Source organism: Thamnophis elegans, chromosome 2 (assembly GCF_009769535.1).
Source record: "Thamnophis elegans isolate rThaEle1 chromosome 2, rThaEle1.pri, whole genome shotgun sequence".
NCBI classification, from domain to species: Eukaryota; Metazoa; Chordata; class Lepidosauria; order Squamata; family Colubridae; genus Thamnophis; species Thamnophis elegans.
The window spans coordinates 170,003,702-170,027,164 of record NC_045542.1 but is presented as its reverse complement, the minus strand read 5'-3'; the positions used below and the strand labels follow the sequence as shown (position 1 = coordinate 170,027,164).

Here is a 23,463-nt window from a genome sequence, read left to right as displayed (position 1 = left end):
GATTGCAGTAATATGAGATTTTCTGTGTGTTTTCTACTATGTCTGTGTCTGCTTTTTCTGATGGGGGGGGTATTTCTAGAGGGGGGGGGAGTAAAGGAATGAGATCTGCCCCATAAAGAAATCCCTTTTGTGAGTAGTGCCATGGCAAATCACTCCTCACCATTGAAGCTTCCTTAGGGATGTCAGGGAAGGAATTCCTTGATGTTACAAGGCTTGGCATTTTATTAAACTTTTATTTTTACCTGTAATCCTCTTGGCATTCCCTCCATAAGTCTCTTTTATTATGGCTGGCACTACTGAGTCTGGCATTTAAACACAGCTGGGGGAGAAACCCAACAGCTGTATTGTTATGGGGTTTTTTAACTTGTACAGTTGAACCTGATTAACTCTTCAGGAATCAACCAGCCACCAAACCAAAAAGGTGTAAAGATTTTAAAAAAAAAGATGTGGACAGAACAAAAAATACAAAACAAACTAAAAATAAGTAAAAGTCAGCTGTAGCAAAAAGGATACCTCAGTGAGTGTCATCACAGGAATTCTTCAGGCCAATTGATTTGTCCTTGTTTTAATTGCCGTCAATTAAAAACGAGGAGAAATAAATTGGCCTGAAAGAATCTCCAGAGGATTTACTTATTTATTCGATAGCAAAAAAAATGAAATTACTCTGTCTCAGGAGCACATCCACATTTCCAAGAGAGTCTGGGAGACAGTCCAAGGACAGAAGCAGGAAAACGGTTGTCATCCAAAGGTCGCTTTGTTTATTACAGCACACACACATCAGTGCCCATCATCCACGATCTCAACATTCCCTCCATCACGTCCCTTCATCCAGAAAAATAATTCGCTAGCGAAGGAGTTGTCGGTCTTTGACGTCATAAATGAAATGAGCATGCGCAGAAGACGAGGGGAGGATTTCCCTTGCACTGGGGGGGTGGGGTGTGTGGAACTCCTGCCAAGCGTAGAAAACAGATCGCGTACAGCCTCTCTAGGAAGAAGCACTGTGATCCAGGCTGTGCGGGGGGGTGGGCGCAGGAAATTTTGGCGGGAACGTTTGCAGCTTCTCTGCTGAGGCGAAGAACCTCTGAGGGAGCGGAGACCGCCTTCTCTCCTGGAAACCAGGGAAAGGGGCGAGGGGAGGATGCGCCGTGACCGAAGGCGGCGGCCTTGGGGGGAGTTTCCTTCTGTCGGGCCTGCGCTGAAGCCGGAGACCGAATGGAGACTCGTCGGCCTTCCCTTCAGGCGGGGAGCGGTGACCCGAGCTGCCTCCCGGAAGACTCGAAAGACATTTACTGAGAGTAGTGATATTACTTCCCATCAAAGGATCCACACAGGGGAGGGACCATATAAATGCCTGGAATGCAGAAAGATTTTTTTTGACAACAGTGACCTTATTCGACATCAAAGGATCCAAAGGATCCACACAGCGGATAGACTGCATAAATGCTTGGAGTGTGGAAAAAGCTTCACTCAAAAAGGAAAACTTAATTCTCACAAAAGGATCACATGGGAGAGAGACCATATAAATGCATGGAGTGTGAAAAGAGCTTTATTGACAATTGTGACCTTATCTTCCACCAAAGGATGCACACAGGGGAAAGACCATATAAATGCGTAGAATGTGGGAAAAGCTTTCGTCGGAATACAGAACTTATTCATCATAAAAGGATCTACACTGGGGAGAGACCATATAAATGTGTACAGTGTGGAAAGCAATTTACTCAGAATGTACTCAGGACATCTTACTCATCATGAAAGAATCCATACAGGGGAGAAACCATATCAGTGCATAACATGTGGAAAGAACTTTTCTCAGAAAGGACAACTGAATTCTCATGAGAGAATCCACACAGGGGAGAGGCCATATAAATGCTTAGAGTGTGGAAAAAGCATTCATTGGAGCACAAAACTTATTCATCATGAAAGGATCCATATTGGGAAGAGACTATATAAGTGCATTGAGGGTGGACAGCAATTTACACAGAAATGTCATCTTGTTACTCATGAAAGAATCCATACAGGGGAGAGACCATATAAATGCACAGTGTGGAAAAAGCTTTGCTCCGACAGCACAACTTAATTCTCATAAAAGGGCCGACACAGAAGAGAGACAATATAAATGCATGTAGAGTGAAGAAAGCTCCAGCACTTTCAATAGAATAGAATAGGACAGGAAGGGACCTTGGAGGTCTTCTAGTCCAACCCCCTGCTCCAGCAGGAGACTGTCAGGATTCCAAGTAACATCCCCAACAGAATCAAAACTCAGGCATTTACAATACATTTACTCATGAAGGAATTCAAAGTAGGGATAATCCATATGAATGCATGGAGTGTGGAAAGAGCTTTGGTCAGAAAGAACAATATAATTCTCATAAAAGGATTCACCCAGAACAGAGAATATATATGCATGTAGTGCGAAAAAGGTTTAACAATCACAAGTTATTTATTCGCGAAACAATCCAAAATGGTAAATCTAATGGATGGAGTATGGAAATAATTTTACTGGCAAAGAACATCTTATTCATCATGAACGGATCCATGCAGGGAGTAATACTTCTAAATGGACAAAGTGGAAAAGCCTCTAGTAGAATTTCTTATCTGAATTACTATTAGAGGATCCATATAGGGGAGAAATCATGTAAAACAGGAAGCGTGGAAAAACTTTACTTGGGAACCACCGTAATTCTCATAAAATTATGCCAACAGAAGAAACCACATAAATCCATGGAAGGGACTTCAGAAGATCTTCTGGTTCCAAATATTTGAATTCATTCAGAGCAGCCAGGTTTTCCGTTGCTTGTTTTGACCTGCATTAGTCTGCTGTGGCAACAGAGATGAAAAATCAGAACTAAGCCCTTCAGTTTCCTACCCTTTGCCCATCATCATCTCGCTTTCTTTTCCAACAGAGGATTGATGGCTTCCTTGACTTCCCCTTTAATTTAACAATAGCACTTAGATTTATATACAGCTTCATAGTGCTTCACAGTCCTCTCTAAGTGGTTTACAGAGTCAGGATATTGCAGCCAATGATCTGCATCCTCATTTTATTGGCCTTGGAAGGATGGAATGTTGAGTCAATCTTGAGCCTGGTGAGGTTTGAACTGCAAAATTAGAGGCAGCTGGAAAGCAGCAGCAGTAACCTACAATACATTCTAACCACTGCGCCACCAGTTTAATTTACCTAAAAAACACTATAAAACAGAATCCACACGGCCTTGGCCTTGGAAGGATGGAATGTTGAGTGAATCTTGAGCCTGGTGAGGTTTGAACTACCAAATTACAGGCAGCTGGCAGGCAGCAGTAGTAGTGTGCACTACATTCTAACCACTGCGCCACCAGTTTAATTTACCTAAAAAACACTATGAATCAAAATCCACACGCATTTCTCAAATTTAGAAAGCCTTTCAATCTGCAGAGTTCTATTGCCACAAAATAGTACTCCTTTTCTGTCCTCATAAGATTTAGCTAAAGAAATCTTCTCATTTTCCTTGGTTATCTTCTGACCAAAAGGAAAAGGAATGAGATCAACCCCAGAAAGAAAACCTCTGTGGAGCAGTCCCCAGGGCATTTTTTCCTTCACTTGAGCTTCCCAGTGTATTTGAGTAACAAACTCCTTATATTCTTATACTTGGGAACCTTATAAATAAATTCTTATGACCTGTAATTCTACAGTCTCTGTTTATTCCTTTTTCGTTGTCTGATCCAGTCATTACGTTCAGCAATACCGAGCCCTTATTTTAAGTTTGCTGAGGGGAACAAACCCATTCCAGGAGGTAAATTTGCTTTTTTTAAAGTAGTGCAACCCCTTGATCAACTCTATAAGAATCCACCCAGCCAGGTAAAATCAAGAAGAAAAGATGAAGAAAAGGTCAAGACTTCGACAGAACTGTAATAAAACAAAAGATATAGTACAGATTGTACTGTGTAGAAAAAGGGGGATTCCTTCCTTGACTTTCAACGCAGGAATACAGACAACAGAGATGACAAATTGGTGTAAAAGTATCTCCACAGTATTTATTGCTTACATATTTATTTAATAACAAATGTAGTTTCAGTATGGCTTCCCGTCACATTTGAGCCCCTTCCACGTCTCTGTTTATTCCAACTGTCCCAGGAGCACATCCACATTTAAGACAATTCTAAGAGGAGAAGAAATCCCAGTTGGCCAGAAGCAGCAATCCAATCAAGTTTCCTCCAAAGCCGCTTGGCTCATTGCAGCCCAGCTCAAGCTCCACCACACCCATCATTCTCTGCCACCTATAGCACTTTACCTTCGCATCCCCTGCCACACTGGACCAAACGTTTCCCCAGCAGCACGGCGTCGGCAGCATGGAATAGGGCATGCGCAGATGAGAAGCCCGGGATGTAGAGTACACAGGACAGGAGACGCAGTAGTTGCCTTACGAGACGTTCTAAGAACAGTAAAAGAGGGTTCTTTACAGGGTTTCGCCACTCTAGGATGCAGTAGTCTTTGACCCACCGTCTGAGAGGCCTGGGGAGCGCGGGAATTTTTGGCGGGAAGGATTTGCAGCTGCTCTTCTCAGCCTCAGAAGGCCTCCCCCTCTGAAACCGGAAATGGGGCGGGGCGAGTGAGTGGGGGAAGGTCCGCTGTGAGCTAAGGCGGCATCGGAGGGGATTTCAGCCGTTCGGGCTGCGCTGAAGCCAGAGACCGAATGGAGGCCCAGGGGTGTCCCCTTCAGGCGGGGAGCGGCGGTACGAGCGGCCTCTCCGAGGGCCCCCGCACCTGCGAGGCTGAGCGCTGGCGCTTCCGCAGCTGCGGCTTCCGGAAAGCCGAGGGGCCACGGGCGCTTTGCAGCCGCCTGCACCGGCTGTGCCGGGGGTGGCTGCGGCCCGAGCGGAGCAGCAAAGCCGAGATGCTGGACCTGGTGGTGCTGGAGCAGCTGCTGGCCCTGCTGCCCCCGGAGTTGGCGGGCTGGCTGAGGGAGTGCGGGGCGGAGAACTGCGCCCAGGCGGTGGCCCTGGCCGAAGGCTGCCTCCTCGGCCCCGCAGCCGCCCCGGAGCCCGGAAAGGGGCGGCAGGTGAGGGAGTTTTCATCCTCTTCTACGCTTTTTCTTTCTCTTCCTTACAGATAAAAGCAAGAGGAAAACATCAGCAGGTCTTAGGATGATGTGTTAGTAGGTGCGACTAACTGTGGGACATTATCCTTTTTCCCACATACTTTGTTATGGACTGGACAGCCATAATGCAAAAAATATCTCAATTCTCAGGTGGGGGTAGAGGGGGGGGGGATGTCATAAAAACCCTTCCTAGTATTCCAGTGAGTACAGTGAGAGAACAAACAAGATTTTATTACTGTGGTCTTAATAGATAGAGCTAATATTCTTTGTCACGCTTCTTGTCTAACTGGAATTGCTGATAACTGTTTCCTCCCAAGCCAGGGGCTCAGACTGAATCCAAGAGGGCTCCTCTATCCAGAAATAGCTATTGCCCAAAATCCCACTGACCCACACCCACAAAAACAAATGAATCAATCAAGTTCTCTAGTCCCTTTAGAAATTTTGATCAGTACCATTAGCATTGAACTGAATGTGAATGCAATGTCTTAAATGAATTCCCTTTCTCATGAACAGGACCTGTTAACCAAGGCGATGTTGGAGACTTATTTGTCCCAACTTTTTCAAGACACAACTGGACTTTCTGGTTTTTCTTTGAAGACGGATACGTCTTCAAAGAAAAACTAAAAAACTCCAGTTGCCTATTGAAAAAGTACCTTTGGGACAACCATGACCTACTTAAGAGTCTCCATAGAAACTTATCTTTCTTCTCTTAGATAATATTTGTAAAAAGCAGAAAATGAGAATTATTTTCACACAGTATTTAAACAGTTGCAAATTAATACAAAGAATAAACCGAGGATAGTAAAAGATTACAGTTTTTGAATCTAGTCCATACTATCATCCTAAAAAGCAGTAGTGTTCAGTAAAATACTTTACAAAATCAGTTTGAATATAGTTATGCATTTTTACATTGCTAAGTTTCAGTATAATTAGTAGAGATGCAGATCCCGAGCCTATATGCTTTTTCCAATTGATGTAAGCGGGAAAATTGTATGATTATTAGATACTTAAAAGTATTTCCTGGATTCTTCAATCAATATAGAGCTTGAAGGGACTTGGGAGTCTTCTTGTCTAACCCCCTTGTTCAGGCAGAAAACCATATATATATATACATGGCCGCACACTGCCAGGTCAAATTTAAGTGATCCTCCACTAGGACTCTACAGTCCCTCTGACAGTTACTGTTTTTCAACCAAGTTTTGCCTAATCTGTACTTGTACCTATGGTTTTTCCTGCCTCAGTGTAAAACCTTGCTTCTCTCTGCATTCATTAAATTTCATTTTCTGGAATGGGGCCCATTGTTCAAGTCTGACAAGATCATTTTGTATCCTGAGCTTATCTTCTGGAGAGTTGGCTATTCCTGCCAGCTTAATGTTTTCTACAGATTTGTTGAGTTCCCCTTCTATTCCCTCATCTAAATCATTTATGAAGATATTGAAGAATACTGAGCCTAAGATGGATCTTTGTGATACCCCACTGTAGACATTCCACTATAGATAGTTCTAAGCAGACTTTCGATTATACGTACAATAGAGTTTGAAAAAAATGGTCCCTGAAGAAAAAACAAAGCTTACAGAGAAAAACAACAAAGTATACTTTATTCATATTCCACTACCATGATCATGGGGCTCCCTACCTGATGATAGGAGAGAGTCCTGAACAAACCTATTTTTCAGATTAAATACATACGGACATTAACATGTGAAATAATATTAGAGCAAGGTAAAACGACTAATGCAAGTATACATCATTGTTTTCCTGGACTGTTTTGATAAGCTATTAAACTGAGCTTTCTCAGGATTCTTCCTGATATTAACATATCAAAAAATCAGTGTTTACATTATGGTTTAGGGAATGGTTGGTCGTCTGACAGTTTTTGGTTATTGAAGTTCCTATCGTGATTTTCATTAATGTTATTCTATTTTATCTATTCCATTGGTGGGATTCAATTTTTTTTACACCTCGTTCTGTGGGCATGGCATGGCTTGGTGGGCGTGGCAAGGGAAGGATAATGTAAAGTCTCTATTCCCACCCCACTCCAGGGGAAGGTTACTGCGAAATCCCCATTTCTTCCCAATCAGCTGGGACTCGGGAGGCAGATAATAGATTGGGGCAGATGCCAGTTAGAGATGGAATTACCTGTTCTCTGAACTACTCAAAACTTCCACTACTGGTTCTCCAGAACTGATCAGAACCTGCTGAATACAATCTCTGATCAATTCCCAATTTATGTCATGTCATTCTTTTAGTCCACCTTAGGATATTATTGCACTCTGCATGTCCCTTTCCTTTGATATGAAGAGTATATCATTCATTACAGTTGGATATCCTTCAGAATCATTTTGCAAAAGTGATTTATTGATCAAACCTGCTGAAAGATTGCACTTCATCGCAACAGAGATTCTCCCTAGTTCTGCTTTTCTATATATTCAAAATCATCTTAAAACATTTATCAATCAACGTTAACCCTAATTGGGAATTTCTTAGAAAGAATGAAGTATCCAAATATCTTTTAATGAGTCTCAGGGCATGTGTTTTACCCTGAAAGGCACCCTGATGTACATTCCAAGATCTCCTTCTGAACTTTCAGGTCGGTGGTCTCCTCAAAGATAGAATAGACATAAATACATTCACAAAGAAGGGAAGGCCGTTATTGTCAAGTAATAAGGAGAAGATAAACAAGCAGCTCCTGTTCTGAAGGAAAATAGGAAATAAAAAGGAGGCAACTCATAAAATGGCAGGCAATTATCCAGAAATAACAGCAACGCACACAGTAGGAATTCTCAAATTCTCTTATTTTTATTTGAATTGGAAAAATACATGTGGAGAACAAAAACTTAAGCAAACTAACATGGTTAGTTCGAAGTCATTTCAAAGTAGATCATAAATCAGGCCTTTTATTAAGTTGCAGGAGCCATTCATTGAGGAGATTTCAGCAGAGCTCCAGGAAAGAGGAGATCCATCCAATGATTCTGAAGAGATTCTTTTCAGGAGGATCCAACTGGGACTACCTTGCCAGGTAGGTATAAGTTTCTTCTGTGAAGTTTAAACACCTTCATTCATGAGCTTCTTTCTAAAGCAAAGGTCGAGTCTCTGTGAATTTCAATCCCGCTGTCCCTACAGAATGACCCAGTGAGCCTTACTAATTCAACCTTGAAGATGATCCTAGGAATGCAAACAAAAGTCAATTCATAAAAGTCTTGTACTTTTGAAATGTGTTGGAACAGTTTAATCGTCCTTAATATGTTTCCAAAGACTTGATATTTTCAGGATCATGTGCAATATTTTGAAATAGGGCAGATAAAAAATCCCTAATAGGTATGTCATGTTTTCTAACAAAAGAGTGTTTTACTGGGCCAGAGAGATAAGCCCAGAGGATTCCCTGCACAAAATCTTTTTGGGGAATTCTGCCAGGCCAGGGGAGGAGTGGTGGTGGTGGTCTCCAAGCAGTGCCATTCTGCAACTTGGATGCATCTAACCCATATTTTGTCCCTTTAAAAAAGCAGCATGGAAGAGGTGGAGTGGGGCTTCCCACCCTTAAGTGTGTGTATTTATTTGCTAGGAAAAAATGTCCATTTGGTCTCTTGCAAAGCTCTCTTTTCTGTTTTGGAATTAAGAAAGAAACATAAGAGAGGACTGTCACACGGGGAAGATATTTTTTTGTTTCTAGGGCTCTGATCCCTTTGAGGTGGCGGCTGTGGACTTCAAAGAGGAGGAGTGGGCACTGCTGGATTCTAGTCAGAAGGCCTTCTGCAGGGAAGTCATGCTGGAGGTTAACATGAATATGGCTGCTCTGGGTAAGCATCCTCTTTGCTCTGGGTTCTGTTGATTAGGAAAGGTGTTTTAAGTGCGAATTAAAGAGAGAAGATACATGCACTCAGTTGCATACGGTGGTGAGAACTCTAATGACTACCACCTACAAAATCTTTCCTATTCTCAGGAAAATCGGAATCACAATGTATAAGGTAAAGGTTCCCCTCGCACATATGTTCTAGTTGTTCTCAGCTCTAGCGGTGCTCATCTCCGTTTCAAAACCGAAGAGCGAGCACTGTCCGAAGATGTCTCCGTGGTCATGAGGCCGGCATGACTAAACGCCAAAGGCTCATGGAACACTGTTACTTTCCCATCAAGGTGGTCCCTATTTTTCTACTGGCATTTTTACAGGCTTTCAAACTGCTAGGTTGGCAGAAGCTGGGCAAGTAATGGGAGTTCACTCCGTAACACGGCACTAGGGACTCAAAGTGCCGAACTTTCTGATTGACAAGCTCAGCGTCTTAGCCACTGAGCCACTGCATCCCACTCACAATGTATGGTATGTGGCTAATATCCAGTGGACACCCACATGTGCAAAAGTCTCATACATTTCCCTTTGCTTCCCTTTAACTGCCAGGGGGCCTGGATTATAAACCAGCCGAGCCACTACATAGTAATTTTGTCCAAGGTTGTCCTCACAGCCACTCTTCTACAAAACAACAAGGGCCTTTTCAGAAATGTCCACCATACCATTGTGAAAGGCCTCAGATGCAAATGCCTGAGCAGATTGACCTAACAACAGTGTAAAGCCTTCATATGGGTCAGTGCTGACAAAACTCTTGGATATCATTAACATTTTCAACCCAACATCTCCTAGTTTTATAATTTGTTGTTACCAATGCTGATGTCAGGTGGGCATATTTCTGACTGGGAGATAACCCACCCACCCCCATCATTTTAAATTCTAATGAGAATTTCTGCCTCCCCCCCCCTCCCAACAGGTGGTGGTAATGGGCTGGAGAATGAGGCTGAGACGCAGCAGAGGTTATTTAAACCACAATATGCAGTGTCCTCAAAGACCCAAAGTGAATTCCGTACAAATCGTAATCTGACGCACCATCAGAAGATCCCCTCAAGTGACAAAACATATAGCTGCATGGAGTTTGTAAAGAGATTCACTGAGAGTAGTGATATTAATTGCTATCAAAGGATTGACACAGAGGACAGACCATATAAATGCATGGAGTGTGAAAAGAGCTTTATTGACAAATGGCACCTTACTTTCCACCTAAGGATGCACGAAGCGGAAAGACCATATAAATGCATGGAGTGTGGAAAAGCATTTCCTCAGAACTCAGAACTTAATCGTCATAAGAGGATCCACACTGGGGAGAGACCATATAAATGCATACAGTGTGGAAAAGCATTTGCTCGCAAAAATAGTCTTACTTCTCATGAAAGAATCCACACAGGGGAAAAACCGTATAAATGCATACAGTGTGGAAAAGCATTTACTAACAAAAGTAGTCTTATTAAACATGAAAAATCCGCACGGGAAAAACCATTTCAATGTACAGAATGTGGAAAAAGCTTTGCTCGGACAGGACAACTTAATTCTCATAAAAGGACCCACACAGAAGAGAGACCATATAATTGCATGTAGTGTGGAGAAAGCTCAACAAGTAAAATAGAATAGGGCTAGAAGGGCCCTTGGAGGTCTTGAAGTCTAATACCCTGCTCCAGCAGGAGACTGTCATGGTTCCAAGTAACATCCACAACAGAATCAAAACTCGGGCATTTAGAATACATTTGCTCATGAAGGAATTCAGAGTGGGGATAATCCATATGAATGCATGGAGTGTGGAAAGAGCTTTGCTCAGAAAAAACAACTTAATTCTCATAAACGGACTCACCCAGAACAGAGACTATATATATTCCCGTAGTGTGGAAAAACGTTTAACAACCACAAGTTAGTTATTCACGAAACAATAAAAAATGGTAAATCTAATGCATGGAGTATGGAAATAATTTTAATGGCAAAGAACATCTTATTCATCATGAATGGATCCATGTAGGGAGTAATACTTCTAAATGGTCAAAGTGGAAAAGCCTCTAGTAGAATGTCTTATCTGAACTACTATTAGAGAATCCATACAGGGGAGAAATCATGTAAAGAAGGGAGTGTGGAAAAGCTTTACTTGGGAACCACTATAATTCTCATAAAATTAATTAGCTAAATAAATTTTCTCATTTTCTTTGGTTATCTTCTGACCAAAAGGAAAAGGAGTGAGATCAGCCCCAGAAAGACAACCTCTGGAGCAGTCCCCAAGGCATTTTTTCCTTCACTTGAGCTTCCTAGTGTATTTGAGTAACAAACTGCTTATATACTTACAGTTGGGAACCTTATAAATAAACTTATCACCTGTAATTCTACAGTCTCTTTCTGTGTATTCCTTTTTGATTATCTGATACAGTCATTATGTTCAGCAATACTGAGCCCTTATTTTAAGTCCGCCAGGGGGAACAATCCCATTCCAGGAGGTTAATTTGCTTTTTTTTAAGTAGTACAACCCGTTGAGACCAGGTCAACTCTATAAGAATCCACCCAGCGATCTAAAATCAAGCAGTAAAGGTCAAGACTCCGACAGAACTGTAATAAATATAAAACAAAAGATATAGTGCAGATTGTACTGTGTAGAAAAAGGGGGATTCCTTCCTTGACTTTCAACGCAGGAATACAGACAACAGAGATGACAAATTGGTGTAAAAGTATCTCCACATTATTTATTGCTTGCATATTTATTTAATAACAAATGTAGTTTCAGTATGGCTTCCTGTCACATTTGAGCCCCTTCCACGTCTCTGTTTGTTCTAATGGTCCCAGGAGCACATCCACATTTAAGACAATTCTAAGAGGAGAAGAAATCCCAGTTGGCCAGAAGCAGCAATCCAATCAAATTTCCTCCAAAGCCGCTTTGCTCATTGCAGCCCAGCTCAAGCTCCACCACACCCATCATTCTCTGCCATCTATAGCACTTTACCTTCACATCCCCTGCCACACTGGACCAAACGTTTCCCCAGCAGCAGGGCGTCCTTTAATCGTGAGCCTGGAACAGGGCATGCGCAGAAGAGAAGCCCGGGATGTAGACTACACAGGATAGGAGAGGCAGTCGAGACGCTCTATCTAAGAACAGTAAAAGAGGGTTCTTTACAGGGTTTCGCCACTCTAGGATGCAGTAGTCTTTGACCCACCGTCTGAGAGGGAGCGGGGGAATTTTTGGCGGGAAGGATTTGCCTCAGAAGGCCTGAAGGAGCGGAGCCCCCCCCCTCTGAAACCGGGAAAGGGGCGGGGCGAGTGAGTGAGGGAAGGTCCGCTGTGAGCTAAGGCGGCATCGGAGGGGATTTCAGCCGTTCGGGCTGCGCTGAAGCCGGAGACCGAATGGAGGCCCGGGGGTGTCCCCTTCAGGCGGGGAGCGGCCTCTCCGAGGGCCCCCGCAGCTGCGAGGCCGAGCGCTGGCGATTCCGTAGCTGCGGCTTCCGGAAGGCCGAGGGGCCGCGGGCGCTTTGCAGCCGCCTGCACCGGCTGTGCCGGGGGTGGCTGCGGCCCGAGCGGAGCAGCAAAGCCGAGATGCTGGACCTGGTGGTGCTGGAGCAGCTGCTGGCCCTGCTGCCCCCGGAGTTGGCGGGCTGGCTGAGGGAGTGCGGGGCGGAGAACTGCGCCCAGGCGGTGGCCCTGGCCGAAGGCTGCCTCCTCGGCCCCGCAGCCGCCCCGGAGCCCGGAAAGGGGCGGCAGGTGAGGGAGTTTTCATCCTCTTCTACGCTTTTTCTTTCTCTTCCTTACAGATAAAAGCAAGAGGAAAACATCAGCAGGTCTTAGGATGATGTGTTAGTATGTGCGACTAACTGTGGGACGTTATCTATTTTCCCACATACTTTGTTATGGACTGGACAGCCATAATGCAAAAAATATCTCAATTCTCAGGTGGGGGTAGAGGGGGGGGGGATGTCATAAAAACCCTTCCTAGTATTCCAGTGAGTACAGTGAGAGAACAAACAAGATTTTATTACTGTGGTCTTAATAGATAGAGCTAATATTCTTTCTCCTGCTTCTTGTCTAACTGGAATTGCTGATAACTTTTTCCTCCCAAGCCAGGGGCTCAGACTGAATCCAAGAGGGCTCCTCTATCCAGTAATAGCTATTGCCCAAAATCCCACTCACCCACTCCCACAAAAACAAATGAATCATTCAGGTTCTCTAGTCCCTTTAGAAACGTTGATCAGTACCATTAGCATTGAACTGAATCTGAATGTAATGTCTGAAATGAATTCCCTTTCTCATGAACAGGACCTGTTAACCAAGGCAATGTTGCAGACATATTTGTCCCAACTTTTTCAAGGCACAACTGGTTTTTCTTTGAAGACGTTTCACTTCTCCTCCAAGAAGCTTCTTGGAGGAGAAGTGAAACATCTTCAAAGAAAAACCAAAAAACTCCAGTTGCCTATTGAAAAAGTACCTTTGGGACAAGATTACTTAGAGTCTCCATAGAAACATATATTTCTTCTCTTAGATAATATTTGTAAGAAGAAGCAGAAAATGCAAATTATTTTCACACAGGTATTTTAAAACAGTTGCAAATTAATAGAAAGAATGAACCGAGGATAGTAAAAGATTATGAAATAAGAGATGAAAATTGTGTTTCAGTGAACCAAATAGTACTTAGGTTGCATATATCAAAATCTATGTTTGATGTTATGAGGCAAAAACACAGAAAACTTCCTCCCCCTCCCCCCGTCCTCAAGGTTTTTGAATCTAGTCCATACTATCACCCTAAAAAGCAATAATGTTCAGTAAAATACTTTACAAAATCAGTTTGAATATAGTTATGCATTTTTACATTGCTTGGTTTCAGTATAATTAGTAGAGATGCAGATCCCGAGCCTATATGGTTTTCCCAACTGATGTAAGTGGGAAGATTATATGATTATTAGATACTTAACACAAGTATTTCCTGGATTCTTCAATCAATATAGAGCTGTAAAGGACTTGAGGGTCTTACACATACAAACACATACACATACACACACACACACACATACACATATATATATATATATGGCCGCAAACTGCCAGGTCAAATTTAGGTGATCCTCCACTAGGGCTCTACAGTCCCTCTGATAGTTACTGTTTTTGAGCCAAGTTTTGCCTAGTCTGTACTTGTACCTATGGTTTTTCCTGCCTAAGTGTAAAACCTTGCTTCTCTCTGCATTAAATTTCATTTTCATTCATTACAGTTGGATATCCTTCAGAATCATTTTGCAAAAGTGATTTATTGATGAAACCTGCTGAAAGGTTGCACTCCATCGAAGCAGAGATTCTCCCTAGTTCTGCTTTTCTATATATTCAAAATCATCTTAAAACATTTATCAGTCAACGTTAAACCTGATTGGGAATTTGTTAGAAAGAATGAAGTATCCAAATATCTTTTAATGAGTCTGAGTGTTTCAGGGCATGTGTTTTACCCTCAAAGGCACCCTGATGTACATTCCAAGATCTCCTTCTGAACTTTCAGGTCGGTGGTCTCCTCACGGATAGAATAGACAAAAATACATTCACAAAGAAGGAAAGGCCGTTATTGTCAAGTAATGAGGAGAAGATAAATAACCAGCTCCTGTTCTGAAGGAAAATAGGAAATAAAAAGGAAGCAACTCACAAAAGTGCCAGGCAATTATCCAGAAACAGCAGCAACCCACAGAGTAGGAATTCTCAAATTCTCTCATTTTTATTTGAATTGGAAAAATACATGTGGAGAACAAAAATTTAAGCAATTTAACATGGTTAGTTCGAAGTCATTTCAAAGTAGATCATAAATCAGGCCTTTTTTTTAAGTTGCAGGAGCCATTCATTGAGGATATCTCAGAAGAGCTCCAGAGAAGAGGACATCCATCCAATGATTCTGAAGAGATTCTTTTCAGGAGGATCCAACTGGGACTACCTTGCCAGGTAGGTGTAAGTTTCTTCTGTGAAGTTTAAACACCTTCATTCATGAGCTTCTTTGTAAACCAAAGGCCAAGTCTCTGTGAATTTCAATCCTGCTGTCCCCACAGAATGACCCCGTGAGCCTTACTAATTCAACCTTGAAGATGATCCTAGGAATGCAAACAAAGGTCAATTCACAAAAGTCTTGTACTCTTGAAATGTGTTGGAACAGTTTAATCTTCCTTAATGTGTTTCAAAAGACTTGATATTTTCAGGATCATGTGCACCATTTTGAAATAGGGCAGATAAAAAATTCCTACTAGGTATGTCATGTTTTCTAATAAATGAATGTTTAACTGGGCCAGAGAGATAAGCCCAGAGGATTCCCTGCACAAAATCTTTTTGGCAAATTCTACCAGGCCAGGGGAGGAGGGATGGTAGTGGTGATCCCCAAGCAGTGCCATTCTGCAACTTGGATGCATCTAACCCATATTTTGTCCCTTTAAAAAAGCAGCATGGAGGAGGTGGAGGGGGGGCTTCCCACCCTTAAGTGTGTGTGTTCATTTGCAAGAAGGAAATGTCCATTTGGTTTCTTGCAAAGCTCTCTTTTCTTTTTTGGAATTAAGAAAGAAAACAAGAGAGGACTGTCACAAGGGGGAAGATATTTTTTTGTTTCTAGGGCTCTGATCCCTTTGAGGTGGCAGCTGTGGACTTCACAGAGGAGGAGTGGGCACTGCTGGATTCTAGCCAGAAGGCCTTCTGCAGGGAAGTCATGCTGGAGGTTAACATGAATATGGCTGCTCTGGGTAAGCATCCTCTTTGCTCTGGGTTCTGTTGATTAGTTGTTTTAAGTGGGAACTAAAGAGAGAAGATACATGCACTCAGTTGCATACGGTGGTGAGAACTCTAATGACTACCACCTGTAAAATCCTAATCTCAGGAAAATCAGAATCACAATGTATAAGGTAAAGGTTCCCCTCCCACATATGTGCTAATTGTTCCCAAAAAACCGAAGAGCCAGTGCTGTCCGAAGCGTCTCCGTGATCATGAGGCCGGCATGACTAAACGCCAAAGGCTCATAGAACACTGTTACCTTCCAATCAAGGTGGTCCCTATTTTTCTACTGCCATTTTTACATGCTTTCAAACTAATAGGTGGGAAGAAGCTGGGACAAGTAACGGGAATTCAGTCCGTTACATGGCACTAGGGATTCAAAGTGCCTACCTTTCTGATTGACAAGCTCAGCGTCTTAGCCACTGAGCCACTGCGTCCCACTCACAATGTATAGTATGTGGCTAATATCCAGTGGACGCCCACAGGAGCAAAAGTCTCATACACTTCCTTTTGCTTCCCTTTAACTGCCAGGGGCCCTGGATTATAAACCAGCCGAGCCACTACATAGTAATTTTGTTCAAGGTTGTCCTCACAGCCACTCTTCTACAAAACAACAAGGGCCTTTTCAGAAATGTCCACCATACCATTGTGAAAGGCCTTAGATGCAAATGCCTGAGCAGATTGACCTAACAACAGTGTAAAGCCTTCATATGGGTCAGTGCTGACAAAACTCTTCGAAAACATTAAGAGTGTCCTACATAACATTTTCAACCCAACATCTCCTAGTTTGATAATTTGTTGTTACCAATGCTCATGTCAGATGGGCATATTTCTGATTGGGAGATACCCCCTCCACCAGCCATCATTTTAAATTCTAATGAGAATTTCTGCCTTTCCCCCCCCAAACAGGTGGTGGTGATGGGCTGGAGAATGAGAATGAGAAGCAGCGGAGGTTATTTAAACCACAATATGCAGTGTCTTCAAAGAGCCAAAGTGAATTCCGTACAAGTCGTAATCTGACGCACCATCAGAAGATCCCCTCAAATGACAAAACATATAGCTGCATGGAATTTGGAAAGAGATTCACTGAGGGCAGTGATATTAATTGCCATCAAAGGATTGACACAGAGGACAGACCATATAAATGCGTGGAGTTTGGAAAGAGATTCACTGAAAGTAATGATATTAATTGCCATCAAAGGATTGACACACAGGACAGACCATATAAATGCATGGAGTGTGAAAAGAGCTTTATTGACAAATGGCACCTTACTTTCCATCTAAGGATGCACAAAGCGGAAAGGCCATATAAATGCATACAGTGTGGAATAGCATTTGCTAAGAAAGGTCGTCTTATTTGTCATGAAAGAATCCACACAGGGGAGAGACCATATAAATGCATACAGTGTGGAAAAGCATTTGCTCAGAAAGGTGGTCTTATTAATCATGAAAGAATCCACACAGGGGAGAGACCATATAAATGCATACAGTGTGGAAAAGCATTTACTTCCAAAACTAGTCTTACTTCTCATGAAAGAATCCACACAGGGGAAAAACCATTTCAATGTACAGAATGTGGAAAGAGCTTTGCTCAGAAAGTACAGCTTAAATCTCATAGCAGAATGCACACACGGGACAGACCATATAAATGCATGGAGTTTGGAAAGAGATTCACTGAAAGTAGTGATATTAATTGCCATCAAAGGATTGACACACAGGACAGACCATATAAATGCATGGAGTGTGAAAAGAGCTTTATTGACAAATGGCACTTTACCTTCCACCTAAGGATGCACGAAGCGGAAAGACCATATAAATGCTTGGAGTGTGGAAAAGCATTTACTCAGAACTCGGAACTTAATCGTCATAAGAGGATCCACACTGGGGAGAGACCATATAAATGCATGGAGTGTGGAAAAAGCTTTTGTCAGAACTCAGAACTTAATAGTCATAGGAGGATCCACACTGGGGAGAGACCATATAAATGCATACAGTGTGGAAAAGCATTTACTCACAAAAATAGTCTTACTTGTCATGAAAGAATCCACACAGGGGAAAAGCCATTTCAATGTACAGAATGTGGAAAAAGCTTTGCTTGGACAGGACAACTTAATTCTCATAAAAGGACCCACACAAAAGAGAGACCATATAAATGCATGTAGTGTGGAGAAAGCTCCTACAATTTCAATAGAATAGAATAGGGTTAGAAGGAATCTTGGAGGTCGTCATGTCTAATACCTGCTTCCGCAGGAGACTGTCATGGTTCCAAGTAATATCCCCAACAGAATAGAGCAGAAAGAGCTTTATTAACAAATGGCAACTTACTTCCTACCAAAGGATGCACACGGGGGAGAGACCATATAAATGTACTTATTAGTCATGAGAGAATCCATGCAGGGGAGAAACCATTTCAATGTACAGAATGTGGAAAGAGCTTTGCTCAAAAAGGACAACTTAATTTTCATGAGAAAATCCACACAGGCCAGAGACCATATAAATACACAGAGTGTGGGGAAAGCTTTGCTCGGACAGTACAACTTAATTCTTATAAAAGGACCGACCCAGAAGAGAGACAATATAAATGCATGTAGAGTGGAGAAAGCTCCAGCAATTTCAATAGAATAGGGCTGGAAGGAACTTGGGGGTCTTCTAGTCCAACGTCCTGCTCCAGCAGAAAACTGTCAGAATTCCAAGTAACATCCCCAACAGAATCAAAACTCAAGCATTTACATTTACTCATGGAGGAATTCAAAGTGGGGATAATCCATATGAATGCATGGAGTGTGGAATGAGCTTTGCTCAGAAAGAACAACTTAATTCTCATAAAAGGATTCAGCCGGAACAGAGACTATATATATGCATGTAGTGTGAAAATGGTTTAACAATCACAAGTTATTTATTCACGAAACAATCCAAAATGGTAAATCTAATGCATGGAGTATGGAAATAATTGTACTGGCAAAGAACATCTTATTCATCATGAATGGATCCATGTAGGGAGTAATACTTCTAAATGTACAAAGTGGAAAAGCCTCTAGTAGAATGTCTTATCTGAATTACTATTAGAGGATCCATACAGGGGAGAAATCATGTAAAGCAGGGAGCGTGGAAAACCTTTATTTGGGAACCACCATAATTCTCATAAAATTATGCCAGCAGAAGAAACCACATAAATCCATGGAAGGGACTTCAGAAGAACTTCTGGTTCCAAATATTTGAATTCATTCAGAGCAGCCAGGTTTTCCGTTGCTTGTTTTGACCTGCATTTGTGCTGTGGCAACAGAGATGAAAAATCAGAACTAAGCCCTTCAATTTCCTGCCTTTTACCCATCACCATCTCGCCATCTTTTCCAAACTGAGGATTGATGGCTTCCTTGACTTTCCCGTTAATTTAGCAATAGCACTTAGACTTATATACAGCTTCATAGTGCTTTACAATCCGCTCTAAGTGGTTTACAGAGTCAGGATATTGCCGCCAAGGATCTGCATCCTCATTTTATTGGCCTTGGAAGGATGGAATGTTGAGTGAATCTTGAGCCTGGTGAGGTTTGAACTACCAAATTACAGGCAGCTGGCAGGCAGCAGTAGTAGTGTGCACTACATTCTAACCACTGCGCCACCAGTTTAATTTACCTAAAAAACACTATGAATCAAAATCCACACGCATTTCTCAAATTTAGAAAGCCTTTTAATCTGCAGTGTTCTATTCCCACAAAATAGTACTCCTTTTCTTTCCTCTTAAGATTTAGCTAAAGAAATCTTCTCATTTTCCTTGGTTATCTTCTGACCAAAAGGAAAAGGAGTGAGATCAGCCCCAGAAAGACAACCTCTGTGGAGCAGTCCCCAAGGCATTTTTCCTTCACTTAAGCTTCCCAATGTATTTGAGTAACAAACTGCTTATATTCTTATAGTTGGGAACCTTATAAATAAACTCTTATGACCTGTAATTCTACAGTCTCTTTCTGTGTATTCCTTTTTGATTATCTGATCCAGTGATTATGTTCAGCAATACTGAGCCCTTATTTTAAGTCAGCTAAGGGAAACAAACCCATTCCAGGAGGTAAATTTGCTTTTTTTTAAGTAGTGCAACCCCTTGAGACCACATCAACTCTATAAGAATCCAGCCAGCCAGGTAAAATCAAGAAGAAAAGGTCAAGATTTCGACAGAACTGTAATAAAACAAAAGATATAGTACAGATTGTATGTGTAGAAAAAGGGGGATTCCTTCCTTGAGTTTCAACGCAGAAATACAGACAACAGAGATGACAAATTGGTGTAAAAGTATCTCCACAGTATTTATTGCTTACATATTTATTTAATAACATATGTAGTTTCAGTATGGCTTCCTGTCACATTTGAGCCCCTTCCACGTCTCTGTTTATTCCAACTGTCCCAGGAGCACATCCACATTTAAGACAATTCTAAGAGGAGAAGAAATCCCAGTTGGCCAGAAGCAGCAATCCAATCAAGTTTCCTCCAAAGCCGATTGGCTCATTGCAGCCCAGCTCAAACTCCACCACACCCATCATTCTCTGCCACCTATAGCACTTTACCTTCGCATCCCCTGCCACACTGGACCAAACGTTTCCCCAGCAGCAGGGCGTCCTTTAATCGTCAGCATGGAACAGGGCATGCGCAGAAGAGAAGCCCGGGATGTAGACTACACAGGATAGGAGAGGCAGTCGAGACGCTCTATCTAAGAACAGTAAAAGAGGGTTCTTTACAGGGTTTCGCCACTCTAGGATGCAGTAGTCTTGGACCCACCGTCTGAGAGGCCTGGGGAGCGCGGGAATTTTTGGCGGGAAGGATTTGCCTCAGAAGGCCTGAAGGAGCGGAGCCCCCGCCCTCTGAAACCGGGAAAGGGGCGGGGCGAGTAAGTGGGGGAAGGGCCGCTGTGAGCTAAGGCGGCATCGGAGGGGATTTCAGCCGTTCGGGCTGCGCTGAAGCCGGAGACCGAATGGAGGCCCGGGGGTGTCCCCTTCAGGCGGGGAGCAGCAGCCCGAGCGGCCTCTCCGAGGGTCCCCGCAGCTGCGAGGCTGAGCGCTGGCGCTTCCGCAGCTGCGGCTTCCGGAAGGCCGAGGGGCCGCGGGCGCTTTGCAGCCGCCTGCACCGGCTGTGCCGGGGGTGGCTGCGCCCCGAGCGGAGCAGCAAAGCCGAGATGCTGGACCTGGTGGTGCTGGAGCAGCTGCTGGCCCTGCTGCCCCCGGAGTTGGCGGGCTGGCTGAGGGAGTGCGGGGCGGAGAACTGCGCCCAGGCGGTGGCCCTGGCCGAAGGCTGCCTCCTCGGCCCCGCAGCCGCCCCGGAGCCCGGAAAGGGGCGGCAGGTGAGGGAGTTTTCATCCTCTTCTACGCTTTTTCTTTCTCTTCCTTACAGATAAAAGCAAGAGGAAAACATCAGCAGGTCTTAGGATGATGTGTTAGTAGGTGCGACTAACTGTGGGACATTATCCTTTTTCCCACATACTTTGTTATGGACTGGACAGCCATAATGCAAAAAATATCTCAATTCTCAGGTGGGGGTAGAGGGGGGGGGGAATGTCATAAAAACCCTTCGTAGTATTCCAGTGAGTACAGTGAGAGAACAAATAAGATTTTATTAATGTGGTCTTAATAGATAGAGCTAGTGGGGACTGTTTGGGGGAGTGTATGAGTATGTGTGATTCGGAGGACCTGCCGGGAGATGCGGGGGCCATGGGGGTGGTTGAGGGGACTAGAGACACGGGAGAGGGTCGGGGTATTACGGTCGTAACAGGGAGGGGCAGATACGGCGGGGACTTTAGGGCAGGCCATTATCGGGGAAGGAGGGTTCGCTACATTACAGAGATCCCTCCTTCCGGCCCTATGAGTCCCACTCCGAGACCAGATGGCGCAAGTGATCAGGACCCTGGACTCAGGCTGTTGTCGCTAAATGCCAGGTCTGTGGTACATAAAGCTCCTCTCGTCCGGGACTTAATTTTAGACGAGAGGGCAGACCTGGCATGTATTACTGAAACCTGGCTGGGCCCAGAGGGAGGAGTCCCCCTTGTAGAGCTGTGCCCAGAAGGATTTCAGGTGCTGCACCAGCCGAGAGCCCAGAGAATGGGTTGGGGGTGTGGCCGTCGTTATCCGGGAGTCGTTAGTTCCTCGTAGGGTCCCTGCTCCGGAGCTTGTCGGGTGTGAGTCTCTGCTGATAAAGTTGGACCTCAAGGGTCAAGTGGGTTTGCTGTTAACGTACCTGCCTCCCAACAGCGTTGCAGCAGCCCTCCCCTCGCTCCTCGAGTCGGTAGCCGAGCTGGCAATTGAGTTCCCTAGGTTGATGATCCTGGGGGACTTTAATTTGCCGTCGCTCGGTGAAAACTCTGATGGGGCGCAGGAGTTCATGGCTTCCATGACAGCCATGGGCTTGACCCAAGTAATTCGGGGCCCAACCCATTCGGCGGGTCACATGCTCGACCTCGTATTCCTCTCGGAGCAGTGGATTTGTGACCTTGGTCTGAGGGGTAACGACATCATACCCCTGTCGTGGTCAGACCACTGCCTACTGAGGCTCGACTTCCGGAGGCCAAACCCCCACTGTAGGGAGGAGGAACCGACCAGGTGGTTCCGCCCCAGGCGACTTATGGAACCGTTAAGGTTCCAGACGGAGCTTGGGGTTATTCCTGATGCTTTCGCCCACAGTCCGGTAGAGACTCTGGTTGCTGCTTGGCACTCGGCAGCATCGGAGGCCCTCGACCGGATTGCGCCACTATGGCCCCTCCGAGGCGGCGGATCCCGGAGACCTCCTTGGTTCACCGAGGAACTCCGGGAGATGAAGCGCCGGAGGAGATGCCTAGAGCACCGATGGAGGTCCGATAAGTCCGAATCGAACCGAGCAATGGTAACCACCTGCACCAAGGAATACACCAGGGCTCTTAGGGCAGCGAAAAGATCTCATATAGCCACCTTGGTTGCGTCCGCTGAGTCCCGCCCAGCCGCCCTGTTTAGGATAACCCGCTCCCTATTAAATAAAAGGGAAGCGGGGGAACCCTTGCAGGGCAGAGCTGAGGATTATGCCCAATTCCTAGCGGACAAAATTGCTCGGTTTCGGTCGGACTTGGACTCCATCCCCGCAGTTCCAGCCGAGGCACAAGAGGATCAAGTAGAACATCTCTGGGTTGAGTTTCAGGATGTTACCCCCGGGGATGTGGACAAGGCCATGAGGGCTGTAAGTGCCTCCACCTGCGTACTGGACCCGTGTCCCTCATGGCTGGTTGCTAACAGCAGTGAGGTGACACGAGGCTGGATCCAGGCGGTTGTTACCGCCTCTCTTCGGGAGGGGAACTTCCCCGCCGCACTGAAAGCGGCGGTGGTGAGACCCCTCCTAAAGAAGCCATCTCTGGATCCAGCTGTTCTTAATAACTATCGCCCAGTCTCCAACCTTCCCTTCCTTGGGAAGGTTGTTGAGAAGGTGGTGGCCTTCCAGCTCCAACGGTCCTTGGAGGAAGCAAACTATCTCGACCCCTTCCAGTCAGGCTTCAGACCCGGTTACAGCACAGAAACCGCTTTGGTCGCATTGACCGATGATCTCTGGAGAGCCAGAGATGGAGGACATTCCTCCATCCTGGTCCTCCTTGACCTCTCAGCGGCTTTCGATACCATCGACCATGGTATCCTTCTGCGACGACTGCGGGAGGTGGGAGTGGGAGGCACCGTGTTGCGGTGGTTCTCCTCCTACCTCTCGGACAGGTCGCAGTCGGTGTTGGTGGGGGGGCAGAGATCGTCCCCTAGGCCCCTAACATATGGGGTGCCTCAGGGCTCGGTCTTATCCCCCCTACTATTCAACATCTACATGAAACCGCTGGGAGAG

General features: G+C 44.4%; 2 protein-coding genes and 1 long non-coding RNA gene across 4 annotated transcripts in view; 2 read left to right on the top strand and 1 right to left on the bottom strand.

Moving 5' to 3' along the window:
- The window catches only part of LOC116502587 (zinc finger protein 420-like), an 82,207-nt gene that overhangs the window by 19,340 nt on the left and 39,404 nt on the right, over window positions 1-23,463 (top strand). Inside the window, exons 2-5 of the mRNA XM_032208463.1 lie at window positions 14,716-14,829; window positions 14,934-14,993; window positions 15,485-15,611; window positions 16,549-16,591. Of these exons, the coding sequence (XP_032064354.1) occupies window positions 14,716-14,829; window positions 14,934-14,993; window positions 15,485-15,611; window positions 16,549-16,591 (344 nt within the window). The remainder of the gene's footprint in view (window positions 1-14,715; window positions 14,830-14,933; window positions 14,994-15,484; window positions 15,612-16,548; window positions 16,592-23,463) is intronic.
- On the top strand, window positions 4,563-10,791 carry LOC116503385 (zinc finger and SCAN domain-containing protein 12-like). Of its 2 annotated transcripts, none has more exons than XM_032209770.1 (4): window positions 4,563-5,036; window positions 7,987-8,094; window positions 8,746-8,872; window positions 9,830-10,791. In XM_032209770.1, exons 1-4 carry the CDS (start codon window positions 4,671-4,673, stop codon window positions 10,489-10,491), a joined length of 1,263 nt encoding a protein of 420 aa, XP_032065661.1. In that variant the 5' UTR covers window positions 4,563-4,670; the 3' UTR covers window positions 10,492-10,791. The 2 variants fall into 2 exon arrangements, with proteins under 2 accessions (XP_032065661.1, XP_032065660.1); XM_032209769.1 differs by having other exon boundaries at window positions 7,981-8,094.
- On the bottom strand, window positions 19,916-20,565 carry LOC116503464. The gene is made up of 2 exons (XR_004254707.1): window positions 20,193-20,565; window positions 19,916-20,060 (listed from the first exon to the last, which is right to left on the bottom strand). It is a non-coding gene; the product is annotated as an uncharacterized LOC116503464 (long non-coding RNA).